The 19,128-nt window shown below is 48.3% G+C and overlaps 3 protein-coding genes across 3 annotated transcripts; all 3 read left to right on the top strand.

Moving 5' to 3' along the window:
* Positions 1 to 496: 496 nt before the first annotated feature.
* On the top strand, positions 497 to 2,672 carry EDB82DRAFT_535763 (uncharacterized protein). The gene is made up of 2 exons (XM_025734053.2): positions 497 to 1,067; positions 1,121 to 2,672. Exons 1-2 carry the CDS (start codon positions 933 to 935, stop codon positions 2,558 to 2,560), a joined length of 1,575 nt encoding a protein of 524 aa, XP_025584898.1. The 5' UTR covers positions 497 to 932; the 3' UTR covers positions 2,561 to 2,672.
* A 1,184-nt stretch (positions 2,673 to 3,856) lies between these two features.
* On the top strand, positions 3,857 to 5,769 carry EDB82DRAFT_554664 (uncharacterized protein; the record flags this gene model as incomplete). The annotated part of the gene is made up of 5 exons (XM_025734052.2): positions 3,857 to 3,932; positions 4,023 to 4,105; positions 4,177 to 4,209; positions 4,283 to 4,657; positions 4,715 to 5,769. 5 exons carry the CDS (start codon positions 3,857 to 3,859, stop codon positions 5,660 to 5,662), a joined length of 1,515 nt encoding a protein of 504 aa, XP_025584897.1. The 3' UTR covers positions 5,663 to 5,769.
* A 3,455-nt stretch (positions 5,770 to 9,224) lies between these two features.
* On the top strand, positions 9,225 to 11,234 carry EDB82DRAFT_157516 (uncharacterized protein). The gene is made up of 3 exons (XM_025734051.2): positions 9,225 to 9,540; positions 9,602 to 9,855; positions 9,911 to 11,234. The coding sequence occupies exons 1-3, from the start codon at positions 9,343 to 9,345 to the stop codon at positions 11,112 to 11,114; spliced, it is 1,656 nt and encodes a 551-aa protein (XP_025584896.1). The 5' UTR covers positions 9,225 to 9,342; the 3' UTR covers positions 11,115 to 11,234.
* The last annotated feature ends 7,894 nt before the right edge of the window (positions 11,235 to 19,128 follow it).

Here is a 19,128-nt window from a genome sequence, read left to right as displayed (position 1 = left end):
GGCGGCGGGGTTTCAACAGCGCTGCTGACCGGAGCAGCGTCGAAGTCGAAGAGAGCGCAGGAAGCCAACAGCCGTGTTCAGGAGAAACAAGGCGCGGGCCGTCGCCTCTTGTAACGGTAACAAGCAGTTGCGAGGTCGGGGGAGGAGACGAGAGGTAGGAGAGGTTAGGTAGGTAGGTAGGTATGTAGGAGTTGGACGAGTGTGGTGGATGTGGGCGGTGGGGGGCACTTTCGGTGGAGGGACTGGCGCGCAAGACGACCTATTGACCAGCGAGACAGGACAGCTCAGTTCGCGAGTCTTGGTTCCAACAGCACCGCGCTTCAGAGTATCTCTCCCGCAGAATTGATATGCAAAGATACATGCAATGTTCCCTGGCAGCATGACGCCAACCTGCCTGAACCCAGCTTGTTCCCATTGCCTTAGTGTGGTGGGTTAGTAGTACTTGTGCAATATGCCGAAGAATAGCCCACCAAAAACGGGTTTGATGTATTACTGTCCTAGTCTACCCCATACTGATAAGCCAAGCTCTGACACGCCCCCGATGCTATCATTCCTCTATCTCGTCTAGCTCTCGTCACAATCCCCGAAGTTCTTAATACGGGATCCAAGTCATGGCAATAATTCTACGATCCATGCCCCAGGAACTTTCAAGTACCTGCTTAAAGATTGCATAAATCAATCAAACAAACCTTGCCTCGGTAGGTTAACCTTCAATACACTTGATTTGCAGATCCAGAACCTTCCTTCTCGTCTTGTTCTTACAAGAACAGCGGGGGACACCACTACGACCGAAACGCAAACCACATCTTCTGTTCTCACGTGCAACAGTCGCAAGCACTAGACCTTTATAGATAGGCTTGCAACTGAAGCTCACGAAACGACCTTGTTCAATACTACAGACAAGGCGGCCAGAGGAAACTCACAACTATAGTATGGACGAAAGTGAAATCGACTTGGGACAGCTGTCCTCTACGCAGCAAGAGGCCCTCAACCAGTACACTCAAGTCACGAATCAAGAAGTCAACGAAGCCATCCCACTTCTGAGGCGGTCGGAGTGGAACGTTCAGGTATGCAATTTCATTCGATATGCACTTCTGGAGATTCTAACGCTGGCTCACAGATCGCAATCGCTAAGTTCTTCGACGGCGAAACAGCCGATCCAATAGCTGCAGCGCAGCAAGAAATCCCCCGAGCGACAGCGCGACATGAAAACCTGCAAGAAAGTCTCTTACACGAGGCAGCGCGTCCCCCCCGTGCCTCACCACGGCAGCGCACTGATCTAGCGCCACGAATCGTTCCCCAAAACTCGGTCACAAACCGGGCTCCCTGGCTTTTAGGTCTGCTCCTAACACCTTTCAGCCTGGGTTGGAAGGCTGCCTCAACACTCTTTCGAACCCTGATATATGCCTTGTCGTTCCTACCTGCATCGATTCGACCACGTGCTGTAACAAGCAGAATATCAACCGGCTTCAGGGGTACCAATGGCCGACGACCTCTAATGCCACGGGACACAGCCTCGAGGTTTAAGAGAGAATTCGAGGAAGAGTATGGGGAGAACGATTTGTCCTTTTTCGAAGGCGGTGTCGCTCAAGCACACGACCAAGCTAAGAAAGATCTTAAGTTTATGCTTGTGGTACTGTTATCCCCCGAGCATGACGATACCGAGTCCTTTGTCAAGGAGACTTTGCTGTCCCCGGAAGTAGTCGCTTTCATCAAGGATCCTTCCAATAATATCCTACTTTGGGGCGGTAACGTGCTCGACTCTGAAGCTTACCAAGTGGCTCAGGAGTATATTTGTACCAAATATCCTTTCTCAGCATTGGTTTGTCTTACGCCTAAAGAGGGCAGCACCCGCATGGGGATTGTCAAGCGCCTCGTCGGACCCATGCCTCCATCTACCTACTTATCTGAAATTCGAGCAGCTATCGAGAAGTACGGTGCTGATCTTGATGGAGTGCGGGCCGAGCGAACAGCCCAGGAAGTTACAAGAAATCTACGAACCGAACAAGATTCAGCCTACGAGCGATCCCTAGCTATTGACCGCGAGCGTGCTCGACAGAAGAAGGAAGCTGCAGCGGTAGCAGCGGCTGCAGAAAAACGCGCCATCGAAGAAGAAAACGCAGCGGCAATACTTGAAGAGAAGCGCGGGAAATGGAAAACATGGAGAGCTACAACGATTGTGGCCGAACCACCAACCAGCGAGAAGAATGTTGTGCGAGTCGCTCTTAAGATGCCCGAAGAATCGGGTATCGGCCGAATCGTGCGTCGTTTCCCCCAGGATGCATCTCTGGAAGACATGTATGCCTTTGTGGAGTGCTACAGCGTTCTCCACCAAGACGGCGCAGCGGTAGGTGACAGACCGGAAGATTACGAGCACGAGTACAAGTTCCGGATTGCCTCGGTCTTGCCCAGGGAGGTGTACGAGCCCAGCACGACGGTGACAATGGGAGAGAAAATCGGAAGATCAGGAAATTTGATTGTGGAGGACATCTCACTGGACTCGGAAGATGATTCAGACGACGACGTTGATGACGAAGACGAGGAGGCGGAGGCTGTTTAATAGAAAAAGCCGTGAGGCGATGAGTAGGTCGTTGTCTATTACGTAGATTTTGTAAAGCGGTCCAAGATGCCAGCTTTTGATAAGAAGTAAATGCGTTTTGGCAAAGAGAACTGTGACTAAATTGTGTATATTACTGGCAACATCAACCGTACTACCTGGTATTAAATGCTGGTTCACATGTTGCACCGATCCCAGTAAATTGCCGAAAGAGCGATGAAGGGGTAATGCTTGTCGGACTTAGACAACTTCAAGAGCGGCGCAATCCGATGGACACAGCAACATCCTCGTCATTCGATATATATGAGATCTGATGGTATTACAAAGTAATAAAACTCTCGCACTTCAAGATCAATCTATCACGGCCCATCTGTATATCCTATAATGTACCCCAGGAGCCCCAAGGTAAAGCCAAGACGCGATTGTCACTCGTGTTGCCCGGCGGTGATGCCTCGGGAGGGGTTGATTGCGTAGGGTGATGAGGCTGTGCAACAGAGGCCGCTTTAGAATGATGAAAAGGATGAAGAAATTCCTCGACAATTGATTAACTTGGTTCAACATTTGGGTTCGCAGTTTTCAATCCAAAACCCATGTACTTAGACATTCATTCCTGAGCTTCCCTATTCGGTTCTCCTCGACCTTGAAAAAGGACCCTGCAAATCGTCGAGCTTTATTTTAACAGCCTAAGTCCAGCTTTAAGCCCAACAAGTGGGTGACGTACGGAGCGGTATTAGCGAGTGGCGCATCACGGATCCTTTGACCAGTCCGAACCACCTCGAAATCAACAAACACAAGCAACGACAAGAACAGAAGGAGAATATCAAGATATAGAAAGGGATCAAAAGACGATAGAGCGGTTACAGTATCACTAATCACGTCCGTCGCTCTTTTTCGCTTCAAGATTTACCAAGGATTCAACTCCTCTCGCTCATTCACAAGTCTTCAGGGATCAATACCTACCTCTCTACCCTTGCTACTCCCAGACAACGGCGCCAATCATTCGACACTTGCTCCAATCCAACATCGTCAGCTCTGCGAAACAAGTTAAATCGACCAACACCACCGTTTGTTTCTGAAACTGCGAAGGCATTGGATTGGATGCTCGGCGCCTTCCCATTTGGGACTTAATTTCCCTTCATCTCTTTCAGATATCTCAGTGAGCCTCTATCTCTTCAACAACGATTTGTTGTCTCACACCGTCGCATTTAGGCAACCTATCGTCGCCTGCCTCCTGTCCACAAGTACCCAATTACCATATCCAAGAAGCCGCCTCTTGCGGCGCAAGGCTCCGACGCAGCCATGAAATCTATGAAAGGTCTCGGTATGAGCAAGATGCTCGGAAGCATTAGAAAGAAAGCAAGCAATGTTTCGAATCGTATGTGTCTACATGCACACGAGCAGCCTTGCTTTTCGCACAGGCTCAAGCGGCGCAAAAGAAATAGTGAACCAGTACTGATATCTACAGGAACATCCGACGGACCCTCCGGAACATCACCATCAGGGACGACGCCTGCTGGCTCACCTGAGGCTACAGCTCATAACAGTGTGGTATGCCGTCGCATTATCGCGCAATCTTGCGAAACCACCCGTGTCGTCTAGTCATTGCTGACCAAACCTAGAAAGCATTCTGCGAGTCTGGAGGAAAGTCAAAGGTAAACGCCTACCACTCGTCACATCACCTCTTGTGAAGCATTTTCGCTAACATCATGCGCTCCTGTACAACAGCAAGACGAGGTCCTTTTTCTCCCTCCTATCGTCGACGCCGCCGAGTCTTCTCCCGCCGCTGCCGCAGAATGCGCGCGCTTGATCCGCAAATACCTCTCGAAAGACTACTTTTCAAGACCATCATGGCAATACAATGCAGTCATGCTGCTACGCATCCTGACTGATAACCCCGGCCCGACCTTCACGCGAAACTTGGACCAGAAATTCGTTGATACTGTGCGCTCGCTCCTCAAGCATTTGAGAGATCCCAGCGTCCGTCAGATTGTGATGGAAACTCTTGATGACTTCCAGCACTCCAAGGCATACGATGAAAACTTAACGTTGCTTACCTCAATGTGGCAGAAGGAAAAGGAAGAAGCTTACAAGAACTACGGCGTATGTCTACAAGATTTCACGTATGGATGCGATCCAGACTAATACTGGCTGTCGTAGGGACCACGGCAACCCATGATGCCGCCAGGCGGTTACAATACTTCTCCTCCTGCCCAAAACCCGCACTCCCAAAATTACTTTGCGAGACACCATTCAAACAAGCAATTGCCCGACCCTATCGAACTCGCCAGCCGACTTGAAGAAGCCCGAACGTCAGCCAAGCTCCTTGAGCAGGTCGTTATGAATACACCTCCCGGCGAGATTCTCGACAATGATCTTATTAAGGAATTTGCCGATCGGTGCTCGAGCGCCTCTCGCAGTATTCAGGGTTACATGACATCCGAGAATCCCACACCCGACAACGATACAATGGAGAACCTCATCGACACCAACGAGCAGTTGCAAACTGCGCTTAACCAACATAAGCGCGCTGTCCTCAGCGCTCGCAAACAGCTGGGTCTTAACGAGCACACTGACTCCCAATCGCCGAGTTTAACCCCCCAGTTTCAGCCCCAACAACAGCCGGAGTCTCAGTTCCAGGCCAATGGAACCAACACTGATCATTATTTCGGCAATGCGTCTTCCTCAAGTTCTGGTCACAACAACGGCAAAGGCAAAGAGACACATTCTTACTCACCCCCCTCAGGTCCTCCACCAAAGGCAGGCAAAGGAAGTACAAGCCGGCCCCACGATGAATCTGCCGAGAACCCATTCGCAGACCCTCAACCAAGCGGTCCTGGCCAAACGGCGGCGGCGGCGTACCAGTATCCTGAGGAACAACGTCTTGCTTCTGAACCCTTCCACCCTGGATTTAGGCCAACAGAAAGTTATCTAGGCCGACAGGACAGCGCCATTGGAAAGGTCCACATGCACGGCGCTGGCGCATCGACCCCATCAGCCCAACCACCTGCACAGCAACGGCTTGACGAGGTTTCGGATGACGATGATATCTACGATGCACCCAGCGGCCCTCCGCCCAAAAGTAAGGAGCCCATGTACCGATATTAACGGTGAGGCTGAAGGTTGAGGAGGCTGGCTTGATGGCAGTTCTCGAAATATGCGTTCCGTTTATCGAATTTGCTAGAGGATGCCGCATTGCTTCATTTCAAGATATCAATGGTTTACGCTGCAAACTCCCAGCCCAGTGGGAAGACGGATGCCTCGGTTAGATGGTGGATTTTGTATTTTGTATTGACATCTTAATATTGTCGTACATACATGAATGGGCTGGCACGGCGAAAGGCAGATTCCCATAGCGTTCTCTTTTGTTGTATTGTATCTAATATGCTGTTATTTAGCATCAATACCATCTTCGCAGCCTTTTAGAGGCGTTTCCTCAGTCCTGTGTGTTCCTTTGCTGAGATGTGTTCACTTTGCTCACACACTATAGTTAGTGGCTTCTGACAATCTAACAATCACTCCGGCATAATATCAGCGCGACAAAGAGAGAATACACGTTTCAATCCAATGGCCCGCGGAATCGAGGAAACCTCCACTTACAGATTGTAACGGCCATTGAACTAGCAGGTAGGTACCCAATAGTAGTTCTGTCTCCCTCCATTCTGACTCATTGTTGGTTCAGAGTCAATATGAAGACTCTAATGATCTAGCTAACCGGAGCGTCAGAGACGAGCAACAACAGGTTTCGAGCTTGGTCGGACAAAAATGGAGGGACATACATGTCTTGTTAGGGTTCACTGCAGATGTAAGTCTCATGGTCCTAGTCTCGGAATCGATAGCGTGGCTAAGGTCTCATTATCGTTCGTCAAGGTCGTGCCAATTATACCAAGACGATGGGGACGACGCATGGTGATCGGCCCGGTCAGCAGAACTGCGTCGAGATGATACTGAGTAGCGTTAAGAAACATAACAGTTGGATTTATTGAGATATTCTGAAGCAATGAGCGATATGGGGTGAATCGATTTTTTTTTTTCCTTCCTTTCTTTCTTTCTTTCTTTCTTTCTTTCTTTCTTTCTTTCTTTCTTTTTTTTTTCATTTTTTTTCTTTTTTTTCAGAATAGGCAATTCTGTTTTCTTATTTGTTTGCCGTTGAACATGATGTGGTGGTTGCAATCGATCGTCCAAAGTCCCGGCCCATCTATGGACTCTACCGATTCGTCTTCAGCTGAAGACCTTGACAAACTGAACCGTACGGGACAGTAGGTTATTTTCAAGAGCCTTGGTCAAGATTCCCAGGATCTCGGACTGCTAATAGACGTTGTGATTGCCGTTCTCAACACGGCGACTAGTGGATGTAACCCTGACCAGCGTCTACCGAACCAGTCGCATTTAACGGCGCCCAACACACATCGCAACCCCTGTTCGCTCACCTGCAATATACAGTTTTCAGCTTGAACAATATGACAGAACGCGTTTTCTATCGCGAAGTGGGGGTGATGAAAGAATATCGGGAAAAGTGAGCCCAGAGCAACGCGGCTTCCTACATCACATCATGTTGTTGATCATTGATGTTAGCGGAAGGCGATAGATAGCCAACGCCATGACGGAATTTTGCCAGCGCTGAAGGAACTCTGTCTGGAGTGACAAATCTGCTTTTGGCCCGTCCAATCCCACTGGTTGACGGGACAAGAGAAGGAGGAAATGGAGGCGGACGTGCATGGATGTGGGTGCGCCAAAATTCAAGATTATTGATACGTGGGTAGCTTAGATGTCAGGGATTGCAAACCCGTCTTGACTTATTAGACACGTATATAAGACGAAGATATACCCAGTATCTGGAGTATTAAGAAACTTTGGCTTGATTCGAGTAAATAAGCTACCCGTGCTGAAAGAGGAAATCACCTTCCTTCCAGAATACCCAGAACCGCACCGATCTCAATTTTATTTACAAGGAAGGAGCAAAGCCTGGTGTACCGTACCTACCTTGCCTGAGAAAAGGCACCGTTAAATGAATCAGGAAATAACAAGTATCACATGACAGCTGCCATACAAACTATGCCAGGAGCACCAACAAGACACCATGTCTATTGAAAAGAAAGGAAAGGAAAAGGCTTTCCTCTTGGGAAATTCCGTTGAGGATGGTTCATGCAGAGTATCACATTGGTATAAATCAGGTTCATAATCGGAATGTTGATCCTGGCATGGTAGTGACATTGACATTGACATCGACATAAACATCAACAAGGATCTCGGAAGAATGTGACACACGATGCGATTGACTGCCCAAGTTTCCCTGTTCCCCGCTGCGCGCCGCACCGTGGTCTGGGGCGTCTCGGTGCCAGCGATTGGTTCCGCATAGAGACGCCATGAGGGGCCACCGTTCCCTCCAGCTGGGTCCCCGTTTTACCGTTTTGGGTCAATCTTGCGAACGACACTCAGACCTTGACTTTTTTGCTTGTACGACGTGCATGCCCGCTCACGATACCACAAATCATTCCACTCGGTTTGCCAATGCTACAGGCTATAGCAAGCTTACTCTTTCAACTGGACCGGACCGGACTAAACTAAACTAATTTGCTTGTGTACGCAGCAATTCTTGACTTCCACAATCTGTTTCTCTCGATTCGACTCGATACGACACGAGATACAGCAAGCATCACGCTTCATTTATTTCTTAGCCTGGTCCCCCGCTCAATGGCCGAGATTGTGTTGTCATGCCCGTCCTTGTTTGCTCAAAATGGTTGATCGAGGGCTTGAGGCTCTCTCTCTCTCTCTCCAATATTCTCTTAACAGAACGACGCATCATGCCCATACACACTATCACACGACTCTCTCATTCATGTACTCGCTGCACTGTACCTGATGTCGTTTTACCCACCATGTCTCTACTTTCACTGCTTTATTCGTCCAGAGGCTTTAGCCGCCTCCGGCTACATATTGTCATCGTCAACTGCAGCTGGCTCTGACTGTTGCTATGGCTCGAGCTTTGATCTGTCACCTCCCCGACTTGGACTAGAACACCCTTGTTTCTCCTTCATCTACACTTCGCGTCTTTGCTTGCTTTAGCTTCCTCCCCACATGCAATTTACCCTTGTTTTGCTGCATCTTTTTCGCTTCAGAAGCTCAATTATCTCCACATATCTATACATCCACCCTGAGTGACTGACTCTTTAGTCACTCAAATTGTCTCGAGATATCCCAGCTCCTTCCTGCTATTGTTTTACGTTCTTGCTTTTGTCTGTGGCATGGCCGGGTGTGCCCTCGTCCTCAGTTTCTTGCTAACTTTTCTTCTTTCACGATCCTTCGATCTGCTTCATCAACCCAACATAACTTCTTTTATTATGGCCCTCTTTCTCTTGATCAAAGGACATGTACATACATAGGTGATCCTGGTGACCATCTCTCCACCCCTCTCCGTTCTGCTTCCAAATCCCAGCAAATTAACCCTGCTATGGTTCCGTCTTGTTGGAACCGCTTCAAGGACCCATCCCTCCATGTCGAGCGAGGGTTTTTGTCAATTCCCAACCCGCATGAGGCTTGACCATCTTCCATCCTTCGTTACTTTCGCCTCAACTAGTCTAGTGCCATAAAACAAAGAAGTAGAGTTTACGCCCGGTAGTCATTCCCGAGCTGCCATATTAGGTCTTAGGTGGACGACTTATACATAGGCAAAGCGACTTCCCGTCTGTCACTTCTTTAATAATAAATCGCAGTTCCGAATCGATTTCCTCTTTGTCAAACACATCTTTTCGACACATTCACTATTTACCAGACTGGCTTGTCTTATAATGCTCTCTACAACCGAGCTGTTAGTTTCTCGGCCCCCCATCACTCTATCGTACTCTGTACCACCAAGTCGGTCTTGCTTCTCATTTAACTCTCCTAATCCCTCGATTTGTATGGACACTTCGACCAGGACAACGCTCTCGCCAAGCCTCTCCTTGAACTGCCTCAGCTCAGAACTCATCGCCCTCATTTTCGAACAGGTATTTCGCAAGATCTACAATGGTGTGGACATTAGCACAATTCTAATTTTCCATCTGATAGCTTCGGGATCTAGACTCACATGCCCTCACGTCTGCGCGTCTAGTTTCAAAGCGGCTGGACGCCATCGCTGCACCCATCGCATACCGATTCCTGACGCTGAATGAGGCTCTTGTCGCACCAAATGCCGAAAGAAGATATCCTGATGTCTTCCGCCACATCTCCAATCTCACGAACCATGTCATAATACCGAGCAATTTGAACTCCACAGGCATCAATAGGTTATTATCGTGCATTAAGCGATTGAAGTCTGTCCGGTATTGACACCCATCCACGGATACCTCATAGGTTTACTGACAATCTTAACAATAGCTGGCGATATTTGGATGGCAACATCCCTACCGCGGGACTATGGTTTCCTTCAGATCTTCGTCGTTTACACAACTGTGACTCGAATAGTACACAACTGCATATAGAAAACCTCCCTCTTCGACGAGAATACGAGAACAATATGTTGGAAACATTCATTCGATCAATCCCTGCCGAGCTCTTGACATCGCTGAAGCTTGCCAACTCAACCCCGGTCCTGTCAACCCGGCTGAACTCGCTGAAGCAACTCGTCGTTCAAGCTCGACAACTCGGCACACTGTGCTATGAAGATCGTGGCCAAGGCACATGCTTCAACTTCTCTCCCGGAGAAAAAATACCGCCTGTCAACACCTTACTCTTACGATCGTACGACTGGCAGCACACAGCTGATGACGTCGCAAAGCATTGGGACTTCTCTGGGATACAATCACTCGAATTGATTTCGGTGCCCATTTTCAATTTTCTGAAGTCGGTATGCCTCCGAGACTTTTCACAGCTCCATACTCTACATGCGGAGGATTACAGTGCCCATCTATCGGATAAGAGAGAAGACGCCAGCATTGCTTTGAACGTGTTGATAAAGGACCACATCAAGGCACTCGAGGTGTTAAATATTACTTGTCATACTCGATTGTTTCAGCTGGACGCCATTGCAGCACATCGGGACTCGTTACAGGTCTTGCGGTTTAGAGATCATGTTGGGTTTTCTGAAGACGATCAAAGATGTCCAACACTCCCTCCCAGTGGTCTGGCTGGTCTTGGCCAACAGCTGAAGTTCGTTCACACACTCGAGCTCGACCTGGACACAAGGCTATGTGACCCATTCACCTTTCTCCGAGCGGTGTGCGCTTTCCCAGCAGTGCACACGCTCACACTACATGTTCAGACCATGATTCAACCTTTGGATGAGGTGGCACCGGGGATCGACCGGGATTACGAGGCTGCGATGAAAACATTCCAATTACTCGTGCAAGAAAAGGAACGGCTTGGCGCTTGTACTCCCTGGAAGCACATTGCTGTCAATGTGGGGGGTTGGAAGCGAGTGATGGTTCGCAGACTAGGCGGTATATGGCGACGAAGAAACAACATGGGCATATACGCCGAGAGGTGCTTTGTCCTCGAGCGAGATGTACAGAGCGGAAGGATAACGGTTCATGAGGAGGTTTGCGCCGAGCCTACAAGTCATGGGGGAAGCCCAAGCCCTTGAGGGCATTGGTTCGGCGCGTTTCAAAGATCAACTACATGATACCTTTACCATTCAGGTATTCTAGCACCACCACTATATTGCTGTCGCATCTGCCTGGCATGCCTGGACGCGCCATGTAGTTGTACAGCTTTACTATTGCCAAAAATTAACGCTCAGACCCCTGGCAGAACTGCGACTCGTCGCGCTTGAGCCCAGTAGCGGCCAGCAGTCAAAGGAGCAGAGGATGAAAATTCATGCCACTAAATATTATAATTAGATACTTTTACTCGACAAAGCGTCGAGATCCAATAACGAGAAAAATGACATGACGAATAGAAAGGTCCCATTGTTATTCGGTTCGTGCCATATCATTACATCACGTATATTTCCGTTGCTGTTTTGTTTCTTGTGACTTTGACCCATGCACCTTATGATGTATGTATGTATGTATGTATGTCACTCAACGTTGCCTGAGCGTTGCCACAACTCTGATGTATTGTAATAGTTACAGTCGTCCGTCCTTAGACACTGCTCTCTGGATATATAGAATGCCTGTCTTCGAGGTGTGCGTTGTCTTCTGCTTCGCGCGGTTATCAGACCAACTCTCACAGTACTGTTGGGCGTTTTATTTGTTTCAAGTCTTTTAGAATACCGAATTGAACGCTGGTTCATCATGTTAGAGCCACTTAGCTTGGTTCCCGGTGCGACCTTGACGAGATAATAGTGTCCACTCACGGTGTCACACTTCACTTCCAGATTACAGTTAAGGACAATCTCAAACTACACGATCATTTCAACAAGACCATTTCTCACCCGAGAGTGGCCATATCGATATAATAACTATTTATTCTAGCCAATTGGGCCATATACTCTGCATCTCCTATCACGGCAACTACATCTTGCTGCCTGAGTATCTAGCAGCCAGCAATTCTGTCAATGTTCTCCACGATATAGCGTTGTAGCGTACCTAGATAACTCTGGTTGCATTGTGGGCTTAGAAAGTTGTGTTTAAGGCTGTCTCAGGAATAGACAGGACAAGATTAACTCGTTCGCCCGATACAGTGGCAATTCATCGAGCAGTCTTCGTACCATATTGAGTATTATGACGCCATTCAAGTCAAACGTACTTGGGAGTACTTCATGGTCTATAGCATAAGATTGTTACATCGCCTAGTAACACTTTATATAAGTTTCATGTATCGTGATCATGGTGAAAGGGTGTAGTCAAAAGCCGCAGCAAATAATGTAGCTAATCAAGGACTCTTCGTAGCGTCGCATGATTCCCCCATAAACACTATAACAACTACATGCGATGTGGCTAAGGGTATGCTAAACTAAACTCTTATAGCAGGGTGTTATCATGCATAGGTATGGTGCTATGTATCGAATGCCACTCGTGCCGATGGGCTTCCTTTGAAGCAACGCATCTTTCATGACATGACCAAGGACCACTGGAGAACTCTGACCGTAGTTTGAAGACTAGGAAACAATTATACCACTCACATACCTTGAGCGTATACTCAATTGAACCTCAAAGCATCTTAGCTCATCGCAGTTGTTCCAGCAGTGTGACACAACGCCGCCTTCGGCGCTCCAGCAATCTATCAATCAAGCGAAGAAGGCCATTGCTTGCTCAACCGTGCTTTTACAGGGCACCTCCGCTCAAAATTCGCCGCGGCCTTTAGCTGCGAAAAGCTCACGCGTATCAGAAAAAGCTGAAAGTCTCCGAGTTGCCTAAATTCCGCTTAGGCAATGCCCAAACCTGTGCTAAAGTACCTAGTCGCGTCTTTCTACGCCAGGCATGAGGGACACAACTTGCTCCTGGCTCACAAACGATCAAGCCCGTGGGTCTTGCAAACCAGAATATTCAAAGGACCTAATTGTGAGGGTGCAATGCCCTGAGCTATACTCATTACACAGTTACCGAGTCAATTCGAGCCAGTAAGCCTACAAAAGACAAATTTTTGTTTTATTTTTAATCATCGGGAGGTCTAACTAATCGTGTCGTATATCGTCCAACCAAGAGAAGACGATGGACAGACAAACCACCAAGAGTAATTGCAGTCGATAGCTCTGAAGCTGTGATTAGTTGCCTGGGCTAGACACTAGGAGCACCTCAATACTCGGTGAGATGATAGCTAAGTAGGGTAAGCTAGCGCTTCCTTGCTTTATCTCACAACTGGGTCCAACTAAAGACAACACGCCTCAGGATATCAGAAAAATTAGCTGCTGGAAGAACAAAAAACGAAATTAGTAGGTCAGTTAATGCTACTTAGATCATACTTCTTAGGTTGTTTATTTTTGTACCTTTAAGCTTACGATGTCAACTTTTCTGGTACCCACTAGCCCCATGTGTTGGTCCATCCCTTCTTTTCCCGCGCGGCCCTTCCCGCCCCTTCTCATTCATCAACGATCGTCAATCGAGGCATCGTGACAGTTTATGAGCCCTCAACCAAATATTTTCGACTATCCAACGCCAGCAATTTTGTGAGACAAACTCGAGCAAGGTCAGTGTTTACCGCAGAGATATGAGCCAGATAGTCTACTCCTCTCACACAGTGTGGAGCGTCTGTCGTGCTCGCCGGCCCCCCGGCCCGGCCGCATTAGTCTCGCTAAGGTGACGAACAACACTCAAGCGAAACGTACGAAAGTGGAAACCAGGGTACGATCAGACATGGGCTTGTAGCAAGAGGATGGTGATGGCATAGGCTCAGTGTCAACAATTGACGCGCTGGGCAGTTTTATGCAAGTGGAAAGGATGTGCATTGTAGTCTGAAGGGCTAGCTGCGAATTTGGCCGATGAGATGGGACCAAAGAGAGAGTCAGAAGAATCAAACAAAGGGATCGAGAAGAGTGGTCGAAAACGAAGGCTAAAACAATGATCAGAAGCAAACACTCGAGGGTAGATACTGCTTCATTCCGGACTTACTGACAGTATCTGAGGATTACTCCTCTCATCCAAAACATAGAGAAAGAGCAACGACATGGCTTGCATTGAGCGCAAAGACTCGATATGACGTTCCAAATAACGACTCTGTACCAAGAATGACAATTAATGCGAGTATTAGTCAGTATCAACGCGTCTCTATATGAGAGATAGTAAAGAGGTAGAGGATTCCTTTAGGTTTCTGCATCCCTTTCCCTATGGTTAACTTCAACCACGGAGCAGCGCCTTCACAAAGTTTTCGAAATTGTTGTGGAGCATATAAAACTGCAGCTAAGTATAGCATAGCAGGCCGTTGGCGTAGTCATAATGTCGTCGAGGCAGAGCTACAACTCAACCCCAACACTAGCTGGGTGTTGTGGCAACCTTTGACGACTTAACGATTAGAGAACATGAAAAACATACGGTTTGACTGTAGCAGCTGGCTGTGGTGCATATTGTCTAATAACGACCACGTTGCCTGTGCGAATTGCTGCCTACGCTTTCCAAACAAGCATGTACGCAACATGTGGAAAAAGCGAGGTGCTATCTGTTTGCCGCATAGGTGATCGCAGTTCCTGATTCTCAGACGGGTTAGCCCGTTCAACTCTCTGCTATTATAGGGTTATAGAAGTCGTTCGTCATCGAGTCGCGAATTGATCTCTCAAGTCGTTGGTCCAACACTCCGGTTCTTCGACGATTGGAAGGGACTGGTCGAGTTCCCCAGACAGTCTGCGTAACCCATGACAGTCCTTGGGTTTCCTATTTGCTCTGGAATTTGCATACTGATGGTCCCCAAGTCAGCGGAAGTTCTTCCAAGCACTAGCAACAAAGAACAAGCGTTTGTCGAACTAGAATCAAAAGAAGCACTGCGAGGGCTTTCGGCGAAGACATGCTTTCGGGTCAACTCACCATGACGGGGAAGATTCTGTCATAGCCTGAACAATTGGGAGGCTGGTCGGCTACTGTTGTTTCAGCCTTGGTGATAAAGGGAGCTCGGAAACGTTGTCCAGCCTGTGCAAAGACTCAAGGCCCAGACTTCTCTTTTCTAAACCCTGCCGCCGGCAGCTCGAACCACAGGGCCAAATCCACTGGATATCCGAGCTCTTCAAAGAAAGCGCGTGGCGTCAAAGATCAGGACGAGGGAAAAGAGAAGATAAGCAGGCAGCGTCTGCGGCTACCACCTGCCAGGATCGATGTCGATACTCGCCTCCGGCATCATGATATCGCCACAAACGTCCGTTGCGATCGAATGTTCTTTGCGATTCTCGTTTCGTACGGATCTAGAAGAAAGGGGAGACAAAGGTGTATCCTCGTACCCGTGGTGAAGACGGCGATCCCGTTGATTCTGGAAAGGGGCCGAAGTTTGGTTGCAGAGTTGGAAGCGGTACAGTGAGCAAGAGCGAGCTGTCGGTTCAGAAGACAACTCTTGTTGTCGAATTTGCAGTTGCATTTGGCACGATGGATTTGTTCCTTCCCGTTTTCAAATGGTACCGTCATCCCGTGACGTCCCGTCTGGCCGCCCGGAGGTGGAAAGTTTCTGTCTTGAATCGAATCTCTTTAGATTCCTCCCACCGTCAACGTCTGGAACAACGCCTCGTATACTACAAGGGGAAACGATGAATTCAGCTCGCCAGAGTCCGCCCGTTTCCACTCCCGTTCGCGGAAACCCCGAGAAGCCATTCCCGCACATCCGGACCCTTTGTCCCACCAAAACAAGTCTACCTTTTTCGAACCCATCGTCATCTGCATTCCAGTGACCCTTCGACCGCTCTTTTACACGTATGCTCTCGGCCAGGTAATCTACTTTGGCAGTAAAAATAGAGGGAGGGAAAGACAGTGAAGCTTCTGTACACGCCCATCGAGCAAGGAGCGGCGCCGATGCGTTCCGCCGGGATGGCAACGGAGTTGATGGCCAGTTGAAGGAGGGGGGCAAGAATGGAGGGTTCTATAAACTTCGTACGGAAGATGCTTAAACTTGGTTTGATTTCCAGGGTATTGGGTATGGGCGTGTTCGGAACGGTGATATTTGTGGTCATCGCAAGAAAGGGGACCATCAAAGGGCAGCTATCTACCAAACAGTATAGAATAGCAAGGAATGGTAGGTTTCTCACGAGGATGCATTCTAGGAATCTGAATTCCATACCAATATCTGATCTGAACCAACTGAAATCCATGTTATGAAGCCTCCTAAAGCGAAATTCACAAGTCTACTATTATTTACTTCTGCTTCCTTTTGCTACTTTGGCACGCTTCCCTCACGGCCAAGCCTTGAGTGCCATCCGGTAATAAACGAGTGTCTAAGACAGTATTCTCGTGTACAATCCAATGCGTGCTCCTTCTCCCTTCTTTCGGCAAATCTCTTTGAGAGTCGTCACGTTCCGTCGGGACGATCCATAGTGCTTGTCCCACGGCTAACGCGTGGTCTGGCACGTACAACTTCATCCTTTAGAACCTTCATCGGGCTTCTGTGTGGCTGATCTCGCTACAAGATGTCCATTTCTGGATGATTGGGCATCCGAGTTATCTTAGTTGGTATTCTGGCTGTGGAAACCACGGTCTGTTCCTCTTCCAGATTTTCTTCATTCCCATAGTCTCATATCTTTGCTTCTACGTGCCTGGCAATGAAACACTGCATGAGTCGGCCTTTTTAATCACACGAATAGGAGGCTACCATGACAATGTCTACTGCCTACTTACCTACCCAGGTGTTCGTTCGAGAAGACGTAAATCATTTATTAGTGTTCCACAAAAGCCCTCAAGTCAAACTTTATGGTGAATGGCCTCAAAGTTGTACTTTTGACAGCTGCAGCCACTCTGTTCATGGCAACTTGTCCACATTGCAGCCACAAGACACGACATCTTTCCATGGCGCTCGAAGTTATCAAGTCTCGCTTCCAATACCTCTCCTCGGTCAAGCTCGAGTCAGCTTAGCAAGAACACTTGATCCTCCAGATCGTCTCTGGCGTCGATCTCGACCACTCGTATCACCATGATGCTGTCTGTATTGTATTCCATAGCAAACACTACGAACAAACAATCATCACAGGAGCCCGTCTCCCCGATTCTAGTCGCGGTCAGAGTCTCCATTCGTCTTTCACTGACCGCTTTCATATCCAGGGTTGTCCTCCCACCAGAACATTGATTAATTGACTTACACGCCCCCCTTCACTGTACATATGTGGCACCTTTTGTTCCATCGCGCTTGGCTCATTTTGACTCCCTTATTTTACGCCAAGTCAAGACCCATCAAGAGCACAGTCCATGCAAAAGTTTACCGCCTCATCACTTCGCCAGCGCCTGTGCAGTGCAGTCCGATACACGCCCCCCTTCCTCACAGTCTCAGCACCTGCCGGCCATTGATTGAGCCGAGCCCCTTGCTTTGAGCTGCGGTATCTGGCCTGTTGTATGTATGTATGTCCCCTATGCACACTCTTTAGTCAAGCCCTACCCTGGCCCTAACTTAAGTCGTTATCGTCGCTGTTGAGCGAGCCAGCAGTAGGTAAAGGGAGGGTTGTAAACCGGGTCCCTGGAATTAAGATGTGTTATGAGAGGTCAATTATTACGGGTAGCCGTCCCTGGATTTACCCACTGTAATACTTCTTGGTACATTAGTTGCCAACAATGGTTGGCCATGGAATTGCGGTTGTTTTTGATTGTTTGGACTTCTCAAGTAAATGGCTTTCAGCATCGGCCAGCCCACGATGCCCTAGAACTGTTTCATCTTATTATTAGACTTTGAGGTAACCGCTCGGGTCCGTGTCACGGATGATTGATTACCTACCTGCTGGCTACTTACGCTTTGGACCTCCGCTAATCTAGGTACATCATGGTTCGTGCCTGGGACGAGTTCAACTCAGAGTCTCGTCTCGTCTCGTGTCTTACCTACGTGAGTAGTTACCGTGACCGTACCGTGCCTTGGTGTAGGGATCGTACAGACCAGGTTGTCTGTAGTTGATAGACGTGGGCTGGTGCAAGGAGATGCTTTCCCAGGTACGAGATGTCACTAGACTGAGCTAACGCTGGTTAGTTTCAACACCATCCATTGCAACTCATCACCAACAAACACGATGACTGGGCTTAGACCATCATCTCATCTGATCTCAGGTTCTATCCCGCCCTGTCAACTCACTGCCTCGTCTCCCAAGATCGAACATGTCTCGCATGAGGGATGCTGACCACATCAGCCAACGGTCATGTGCTCTTCCCGTTCTGTGTTCCCACTGGCCTGCCCTGTCCTAACCAACATTCCATGTAGATCCCTTTTTTTGTTTTTCAAAAGTCGACAGGGTCTGCCCTACTAACCTGACATTACACAAGATACAGGGGTGATGGTCTGGTGGAGGATAGGAGTGAGCGATTGTAGGCAACCCCATTCAGATTATCACATCTATTGTCCGAGGGTAAGCCTGCAGCATCAATGTACCTCAAATTTACTAACAGTCTGAGAATCAATAGGCAAATACTAGATAGAGTTCTAAGAAGAGAGTTAGAGCTACGGCGGATACTGCCTTGCCTTGTCACAAGAATAATTAGTAGGGCTACGGGACGACGCGGATAAAGAGGCAGTATAGCTAACTGACAGGTACTAATGAAAACAACCATCGTCTATCGTTGCCGTTTCAGCCAGCCATGATCCATCCACTCAGCACTGTAATGCAATTCAATAAAAAAACAATTAATATGTTCAGCCGCAGGCTTCAGCTAATAAATTCTCATCAATGTCGGCCAATATGCACGATTTTCTGCTCCTCCTTTCTTCCCCCCTTGCCCCACGCCCGTCTCTCCCTCCCTCCCCCTTCGTTCTTTACACCTCTCTCTTGTTGTCTTGTCGGCGGTTACTCGACCGTCTTAGCTTATGAGCCCCGGGATAAGGGTGAATCTGATGGATGCTTGCTTTGGCTACTACCTACTAACATTAAGTAGTTGGCAAACAGTTCGTCTCAACAAACAATAAGCCGTCCGTCCTGTCCACTGCCCCGCTCTTCTCTTCCCTTGTCTTCCTTTTCTTTCCCTTCCCTTCGATCTTGATTGATAAGTGGATTGCAAACCTCTCAGCACATTTGTTGGCCTCTCTGTGTGTACCTCTCTTCTAGACACGTCTGATTGGAA

This window comes from Fusarium venenatum (assembly GCF_020744135.1).
Source record: "Fusarium venenatum strain MPI-CAGE-CH-0201 chromosome Unknown EDB82scaffold_2, whole genome shotgun sequence".
Lineage (NCBI taxonomy): Eukaryota > Fungi > Ascomycota > Sordariomycetes > Hypocreales > Nectriaceae > Fusarium > Fusarium venenatum.
Note: the sequence above shows the minus strand (reverse complement) of the source record. Positions and strands in the feature narration are given on the sequence as shown.

Excerpts from the sequence above, each read along its gene's own strand:
- EDB82DRAFT_535763 (XM_025734053.2), top strand. The coding sequence starts at position 933 with ATGGACGAAAGTGAAATCGACTTGGGACAGCTGTCCTCTACGCAGCAA. Across the intron at positions 1,068-1,120 it reads GGTCGGAGTGGAACGTTCAG|ATCGCAATCGCTAAGTTCTT; the intron begins GTATGCAATTTC and ends GCTGGCTCACAG.
- EDB82DRAFT_157516 (XM_025734051.2), top strand. The coding sequence starts at position 9,343 with ATGCTCTCTACAACCGAGCTGTTAGTTTCTCGGCCCCCCATCACTCTA. Across the intron at positions 9,541-9,601 it reads TCGCCCTCATTTTCGAACAG|CTTCGGGATCTAGACTCACA; the intron begins GTATTTCGCAAG and ends TCCATCTGATAG. Across the intron at positions 9,856-9,910 it reads AAGCGATTGAAGTCTGTCCG|CTGGCGATATTTGGATGGCA; the intron begins GTATTGACACCC and ends TCTTAACAATAG.